The sequence below is a fragment of the Puccinia triticina genome, chromosome 16A (genome assembly GCF_026914185.1).
Source record: "Puccinia triticina chromosome 16A, complete sequence".
NCBI classification, from domain to species: domain Eukaryota; kingdom Fungi; phylum Basidiomycota; class Pucciniomycetes; order Pucciniales; family Pucciniaceae; genus Puccinia; species Puccinia triticina.
This window is the reverse complement of record NC_070573.1, coordinates 3,228,588-3,237,120: the sequence shown is the minus strand read 5'-3', so window position 1 is coordinate 3,237,120 and position 8,533 is coordinate 3,228,588. Positions and strand designations below refer to the sequence as shown.

The 8,533-nt window shown below is 43.9% G+C and overlaps 1 protein-coding gene across 1 annotated transcript; it reads right to left on the bottom strand.

Moving 5' to 3' along the window:
* PtA15_16A313 (uncharacterized protein) lies at window positions 1–3,745 on the bottom strand (the record flags this gene model as incomplete). The annotated part of the gene is made up of 8 exons (XM_053163991.1): window positions 1–724; window positions 795–862; window positions 939–1,029; window positions 1,110–1,209; window positions 1,284–1,460; window positions 1,537–1,834; window positions 1,903–1,923; window positions 3,743–3,745. 8 exons carry the CDS (start codon window positions 3,743–3,745, stop codon window positions 1–3), a joined length of 1,482 nt encoding a protein of 493 aa, XP_053027960.1.
* Window positions 3,746–8,533: the final 4,788 nt, after the last annotated feature.

Genomic DNA, 8,533 nt, shown 5'->3' with positions numbered 1-8,533 from the left:
CTAATCCGGGGTCGGTCCAGTATGAATGTGCTGGTTGGTTGGAGGGGAAGAGGGAGACGATGGCGTATCGGGCTCAGAGAGGGCGGATTTTTTAGGTTTGACGGGAAAGATGATATTTTCGGCAAGGGAAGGAGTATGGAAGGAGGTATGATCCTGGAAGCGGGATTCGAGGGGGACGACGCGCTGGAGCTCGTTGATCCACATGAACCGACTGGTGATGAGCCAGAGCCGTCGGAACCAGACTTGCTGGGACCGGTGTTGGTTGAAGGCGCGTCTGCCTTCCCAGTATTGGGCGGGCGTCGAGAGGAACAGGCTGGCGTGTGGGGACAGGGGCGAGTCGGTGGGCGCCCTTCTCCTGGCTTGTCGGCCGGCATTTGCGGATGCGTTTTGGGCTTCTTGGCCGACTGGGGGCGTTGGTGGGTTGGTGGAGAGCGGCAGGGAATCGGGGCGCGATCGCGTGGGTTGGGGAGAAAGGGGAACGGGCGTAGAAGAGAGATTAGCTCCAAGGTGGATGAGCGTCTGGAGGACAAGCTCGGCGAGCCGTTTCTTATCCCGCGAAGGATGTGATCTGGGCCGGACAAGTTGAGGGAGAAGGGACTTGCGATTGCGGTGGTGGCGGTAGAGAGTGTAAGGCAGCGAGAGAAGGGACGTGTATTTCTCGAATATCCACGTCGATCGAAGCATGAATGTCATCGGAAACTTGGGATCGCTATGTACCTGCCGACTACCGATAGATAAAATCCTATCAGTGGGGCCTTCCGCGCTGGATTGATGTGTGTGAGGTGGATGTTTACCTTAGTGCAGCAGCTATGGCTCGGTGGTTTGCGTGGCCTGATACTCCGTGATGATCGAAGGTGATGATCTTTGGAGATGATTCGATCAAGAATTTGTTAGATCTGAGAAAAAAAAAGAGTATTCGCAGGCAGAAGAAGACCAACCGCATCGATATCCCACAAGTCAACATACAGCCGGACGAATTCAGCAATCGTGTCTTCGGGCCACCAGACAGACATGCTATCCGGCAACTCCCTGCCAAAAAAATACAGCGCAAAGAAATATTGATATGAGTACTGTTTGCAAGAAGGCAATGAGGGGGAAATGAGACTGACGGATGATCGAGGACGATACAGTGTGGGCTTGGGATCCCGAAGGCCCAGCATGAGGCGCGCATTTCTCTCGTCCGTTTGATTCCTAATCCATCGGCATTACCTGTTCACTTGGGGAGGAAAGAGTCCAGATCAGCGATCGACGCACAAGAGTATCTCGGAGTGGTGCGTACTGACCAGATGACAAGGAAAGGATATGAGCTCTTGGGAATTCTAAGTTGATCTGAGCATCCTCGGAAGAGTTGTTCTGGGGTTGGGGATGCGGGGTGGAGGAGTTAAACTCGGTCCGGTTGACGAAGCGGGGGGACAAGAGGTTGAGGAGGGTGGGCGAGAAGAAGAGGCACTCGTCGTCGGCTGGAGGAGCATGCACCCAATCAGTTTCTTCCGCTGGTGCTGCAATCTGTTTAGCAGAGGTAGGACAGGGCCTCACGATGGGCAACGACTAGCATGATGCGGTCGGCTCGAGTCAGGTTCGGGCTGACCCACCACTCGCCTTGGAACGAGTCGGCGGATCCATCGGGGTTGCGCAGGCGGCCGTCCGGCGGCCAGTCTCTACGAGCCAGTGCCGTGGCGTAGATCGACAGACTTGCGATTACGGCGGTGCTGATGAGGGTTTTGAGTGCCTTCTTGGGCGTCCAGTGGTTCGGATGCGTCCGTGGACTGGGCTGGCCGTTCTTCTTCTCATCGTGTGCGGCCTGGTTCTGCGAGGGTATGAGCTGGTCTCTGTGCTGAGCTTGTCTGGTGTTGTTGGTTCGATGGTAAAGTTGTTGTTGTTGCATCTTCGCGCTCAGCCTACCAGGGCAGGGCAGGGCAGGGCCTATGACATACAGCGAATGCGAAAAAGCTTGCGGGTGCGGGAGGCCGAAAATTGCCTGCTGCATTTCAGCCACACACCTGTACAGGTTGAGCTTGATTTGCGTGTCGGGCCGACTGTTGGGTGGGGCAGATGGTCCTGGCGAAGCGGCCGATGAGGGTAAAATTGCCCCAGGATTCCAATGGTGCAACCCTCAATACCCCAATGTTGATAATGAAGGAAATAGCATTTTTCTTCCAATGATATTCCTGTATGCAGCTTGACATACAGGACCTATACAGGCTTGAAGGGCAGTGGCTGAGATTCCAAAATTGGGCCTGCCGGACCGCAAGCTTTTTCGCTTTTGCTGTACACTCTCCCAGCCACTGTCTTCTTTCCGCCCGGCAAACGGCAAGCCGACCAGGAGTCAATGCAACAGTCTCCTAAACTCAGCTGTGATTTGCCCCCCATTTTCTTGTGCTCTGCTGTCACTTCAGAGAAGCAGGTACGTAAATTGGGGGCCTTCAAGTTACTGTTACATGTTTCACGCAAGACCCTGAAAATCATACAAAAAAGGCTGGTGTTACAGGCCTTGTAGTATGTAGCATCAACACAATCATATTCATAGCAGACAACTAAAATTGTGAGGTATGTAATACTCCTTCAACAACCAATTGAACCCTTCAGATGTTGGGATATACTCTCTCAACAAGTGGTTGATGAGTACATACACACCCTCTGAGTGGCCAGTCAAACTATCTGGAGATGTATGCGTTTGATGACTAGTCAAACATATCTGGTGATGAGGGAAATGATATGCTGGAATATGTTTTATAGACTGGCTGTAACAAACACAAAATAAAAAGATGTTGTACCCTGAGTGACCCCTGACATGAATTGGACAGTTTATACCTGAAATAACACTGCGGACAGCTGTATCCAACAAGTCTTGCTGAGGAATGATGGAATCCATAAATTTTTGTTTCATGAATCATGTTACTTCAAGTTCAACTCATGTATTGATTGGTTGGCTGAGGGATATGTACAACTTTACCTTCCCCATGCATCTGGGATTCTAGCCAAGATAAACAAAACATGTTTCTCTCACCAAAGTGATCTCACAGATAACCACTCTGATTGATATTTTCCATTTTTAGTCTATAGGACTCATAGATAACCACTCTCATTAACACTCATCAATACCCAAGACATCACATAAATCAAACTGATACAGAAACTCACAGGAACCAATCAGATTCATATCCACCATTCAAAAAATCAGATTGAAGATTATTGAGCTGTCTGGATAGAAATGAATCCCTTTACTCTTGGTATAGTTGAGTTCTATCTACTGTTTGAATCACGCTTGCAAGAATAGATAAAAATCATGATACTAAATTCAGATCATTAATTCTTGTTTTTTAATCAGTATTTTCTTTTCTTGGTGGCAATGGAAATAGAGTCCCGCTATTTGCGCCAAGGACTAAATATAGAAGACAAAGATAGATTTTCAGAGACTTTGCCCAATGGGAGAAGAAATTCTCATAGCAGCTCTGTGCATCCAACAAATTTTACCCCCAATTTGGGGAGTAGTGACCATGGGACAAATCTTCAAACTGATGGCCTTCAGCACCTCCAAGAAACACCAGGCTATTCAAGTGATGAATCCTCCGAAGGAGATCAATATTTCATTGGGGAACACCTCCCAATTGGCTGGAGTGATTTGGTTGCACTAGACCATCAGATAGAGCAATTCTTGGACAGAGACTCATTTCCTGCAGCAGAGGATGCAGGTGATTATGACATGCAAGATTTGGAAGAATCAGAAGATTCTGAAACTGACCATTTGGATGAATCAGAAGATTCTGAAACTGAGCATTGGGGTGAATTGGAAGATACAACTGATAATCATGAACCATCAAGATTTCATGATATTGGCAGACATCTAAATTTTCTTGCATCAGCAGAACCAAAAAGCAATTATGACCCATTAAGATTTTATGAAGAGACTAGACTGTTGGGATATATACCTCAGCAGCTATACCCACATCAGACCCAAGGGGATACTGTTAAAGTAGAAGAATTCCTACACCATAAATCATGTGTTACCATGGCTGAGAAGCCTGGCAAAAGCAGAATTACTAATTCTGAGCATGGCCTCAACGGTTCTGAGGCTGATTTTGAAAGAACAAGCAGGGATTTGAAGGTCAAGGGCAAGCAAATTGAAGGTTGTAGTCATGAAGATCAAATCACCAGATACCAAACCACCAATAACCAAGCTGAAATTCCAAATTCTACTTCAACACATCAAAAAATGACACATGTGATATTGGGAAAGCCAAATCAAAGCACCTGCTCTATTTGCCTTTCACCATTCTACAAACATGAAAAAGATGTCAATCAACAGTTAGAAATTTCTGAAGTCTCAATGATCAAGCAGTGTGGGCATTACTATCATCTCCAATGTATTAAACCATGGATTGATTATCACAACAGCTGTCCAATTTGTAGGAGTAGTTTAAATCAGTCAGATTTGTCCAAGAAGCTAATACCTAGACCTTGAGATTTTCTGGAAAAAAATGAAATCTTTATCCAGATTGTACCTTCTCCAGGTTTCATTTTTGAGGGATACTAATCCAATGCATTGCAGTATTGATTTTCTTTTTTGATCATGTTTCTATCTAACCATCCTGTCTTGCCTATGCATATTTTCCATCTTTGATTTCTTCTTTATTTCTTACATAATCAAATGCTATTTTTCTCTTCCTTTTACTTTAAAATATATTTCTTCTTTGCTGGAATTTAACAATCTCTGGGGGTTTTCTTTCTATTTACTTTCCCTGTGTGATCCTGTGCCTCTAAAGTGGCAACAGAACACAAAGAAAATGGGTGGCAGTTCTAAGTTGGATTTCTGGGATAAGAAATACAACTAAAAGTAGAGAGGGAGAGAGAAAGAGAAAATGATCTAGTCTGAGACTTAAACACCTTTGATTTCAGGATCAAGGCAATGCTCAACCTGGAAAAGTTGGCTGTCAGCTGTGCTAGACCAATGAGTGCAACAGCCTCGACTCACACCAAGGAAAAGGTGGTTGGAATCAGAAGTAGTGTAACTACTCTACTCTGGTTTTTATAATAAGTCTAGGCTTGACAAGAGGTAACCTTGATGATCTTTGGATGGAAAAAGTTGGGAGGGGGTGGTTCTGGCGGTTTGAAGTTTGTGTATCCTCCAGCTGCATGGGGGATCCTGAATTAAATTTTCACAGTTTGCTTACATAATTAAATATGTACAAGTGGTTGCAGTGCCTGGTAGCGCTTACACGTCACTGCTGTGCATGCGCGCCACTGCCACAACTCAAGAACTCTATGAAGCAGTAGAGTTATTGAAAACTGGTAAGTAGTAAATAGGGCTAAAATTGCATGAGGAAACAGAATCTGAAGTCAAAATAAATTTAAACTTTAAGATGAAAAATATATAAGGTAGTTGAGGTATAAGAAAGTAGAAAATGCAGACTTTGGGCCAGCTACGCTGGCTCCAAGGCTGACAGTGAAGCTGTTGTGGCGGCGAGGGTTACCCACTGGGGGCAGCTATCAATGACTGGTCTTACCAGTCATTGGGAGGTTTTAGGTCCCTCTTGGGTAGCAAAAGCTGGCTGGTAAATACCAGCGCTTGGATGCGCCACAGTTGTAGTTGAACCCCATGTGGTTGTTGTCAGCCTATGAGTCAACGCAGTTGACCTAAAACTGCCTTTTATCTCCTTTTATACCTAAATGTGTTTATATTGTTTTAAACTTAAGACTTGAGGTATTTTTGAATTCAGATTCTGATTTCTCATACAATTTTGACCCTAGTCTCAACTGATCACTTTCCAATATCTCTGCTCCTTCATAGAGTTTGTGGTTTGTGATGCACATGCGCAGCAGCACCGTGTAGTCGTGCCTGAGTGCTACAAACCACATGTGCATGTGTTATTATGTCATCCAAGTCTGAAATTTTTTGAAGGCAGGATCCCCCATCCATCAGCAGGATCCACAGACTTCAGAAAATCAGAACTACACCCCAGATAACTCAGGATTACCACCAAAGAGGATACCACACTCCCAGTACACCTACTGTCACAGGCGCCTAGGATATTAACAGTAAGTATACTCTTTCACTGAACCTTGATTATCACAGAGTGAACTCTGTGTCTCTTGATTGCTTCTTCTTCACTTCTATTCAACTCAAAACCTCTCAAGATCAAGGTTACTCTGTTAATCCTAGACTTAGTTTAAAATCAGAGCAGATTAGTTTACTACTCTGTGTCCCCCCACCCTCTCCTTGGTGCGTGCGGAGGCTGTAGCCCTTTTTGGTATGGCACAGCTGTCCTTCCAATTTTTTCAGGTTGTTCAAGTTGACTCTGAGGATCTGTCAGCCTTAGAGTCAACACAGCTGACCTAAAGTCTGCCTCTTTTCTACTTATTACATATGAAATTACTTCATATCTTTTTCATCTTAAAAGATATCATTGTTTTGACTTCATATTCTGTTTCCTCATGCAATTTTAACCCTACTTACAACTTACCAATTCTTTGTAACCATATTCCTTCCCTGAGTTCTTGAGTTGTGGTGTGCATGCGCAGTTGTGACGTGTCAGCGCTACCAGGCGCGCCAAACCACATGTACATATGTAATTACATAAGAAAACTGTGAAAATTTTCGAAGTCAGGATCCCCCTTGCCTGAGGAGGATCTACAGACTTCAGCACACCAGAACCACACCCCAGATAACCCAGGATCACCACCAAAGAGATCACCACGCTCCCAGTATACCTACCGTCACAGGCGCCTAGGATATTGACAGTAAGTAAAATCTTTCACTGAACCTCGCTTATCCAGAGTGAAACTCTGTTGCTCTTGATTGTTTCTTCATTTCTTTAACTCTTTCAATCAGCAAAGATCAAAAGGTTGTCTCTGATTAAGACCTATAAAATCAGAGCAGAGTAGTAACCCTACTTCTGAATCCCACCAACGTTTCCTTTTTGTGAGCGGAGGCACTCTTTTTTGGCCTGGCACAGCTGGCATCCAAATTTTCCAGGTTGAGAATAGCCCAGATCAATTAATAAAGACTTAAAGTCTAGGCCTGATTTTCTCTTCCTCTCTCTTTCTCTTCCTCTCTCTCAGTTTGTATTTCTTTATCCCAGGAAATCCAAACCCTTCTCCCCTCTTTTCCGTCCTGCTGTAACATAAGAGACACAGGCTCACAGGATCCTCTTACAAAGATTAGATAGACCACCTCCAGATCATATCTTTCTCTTCCTCTCCTTCACTCCTTCTGTTTGTAATTATTTATCCCAAGAAATACAAGCAGTGCCTGACCATTTTTCTTGTGTCCTGTTGTCACTTTAGAGACACAAGCTCACAGTTGTACATTTGGATCCCATGATGGAGATCCTGAACTTAACACAATTTTCTCCCATGCTTGTGGGGTGTGAGAACTCTCCCACCAGGTGCGCACAATGTCAAAGTTCTTGCGTGAAAAGTACCAGCCAAATGGCTCAACAGACCATACAATACCTCAGATGAACTGCAATATCATCAAATTTTTGGAAGCCAATGGTACCATTGTAATCCTCATGATTTTCTACATAATCTGATCTGTTAAAATTGTTAAAAAAACTTTATTCTTTTCAAATCCTCTTGTAGATTTAGCCATAGTCCAATCATCTTCCACAGGAATTAGAGATTGGTTGTGGAGGTAGAACACTATCACACCCATGAGAGCCTCTTAGATGCTGAAAAATATCTTTTTTGAAACACATGCAGAAGCCTCAATAAAGCTGTTTTTTCTTTCTTGAATGATAGGCAAGAAGGTAGACTTAACTTCTCCCAATTTTGTTGTTCTTTAAGATGCTGAGGCAAAGGTGTTACATGATGTTGAAGTAAAAAAAAAAAAAAACAGCAGAATATCATGAAAATACCAATATTGTCAGGCCACACCTCCAACTTTACACGTAAGCCTCTTCTTTTTTTTCTTCCCCAGGTATACTACGTACACCTTGTCACTTGCACTGATATGTGAGTGGAATAAAGCTCATATAATCAAGGTGAGGGCACAAAAAGATCTATTAATAGAGAAAATGCAAATAGATATAATCAAAATGTATATTGCTCAATTTGTACTTGGGTCTTGAAATAAATTTTGAAATTTCTGCAAATTATTGCACCTTTTTTTGAAAGGTCAGAAGATCACTGTGTCCAGAGTGCTCACCCGCTACATGTACCTGTTGATACCCACCAAAACTTGCCCTACCAAGAGCACTTGGATTTGCCACAGTTATACTGTTGGATCTCATCAAGCTTAACTAAGCCTCTCCAAGGAGCAAAGTGGAAGGAAGTCTTCCCTATATCCTTCCACAGCCTCCTTGAAGTCTTCCCATCATTGGCAATATGCTCTGCTGTACCAGCTTTCTTTACGGGGTGGGTGAATTTTACAAACTATGTTTTACAATGCCCCCCCATTGTAAAGTGGGGGCATTGTAAAAATGTATGAAACCCTGAATTAAATTAGTTTTACAATTTATGTGGCACCAACCACACAATGTAAACTAACAGGTTGTAAATCACAATTTGTAATTCACACCCTGGTGACCTGTAA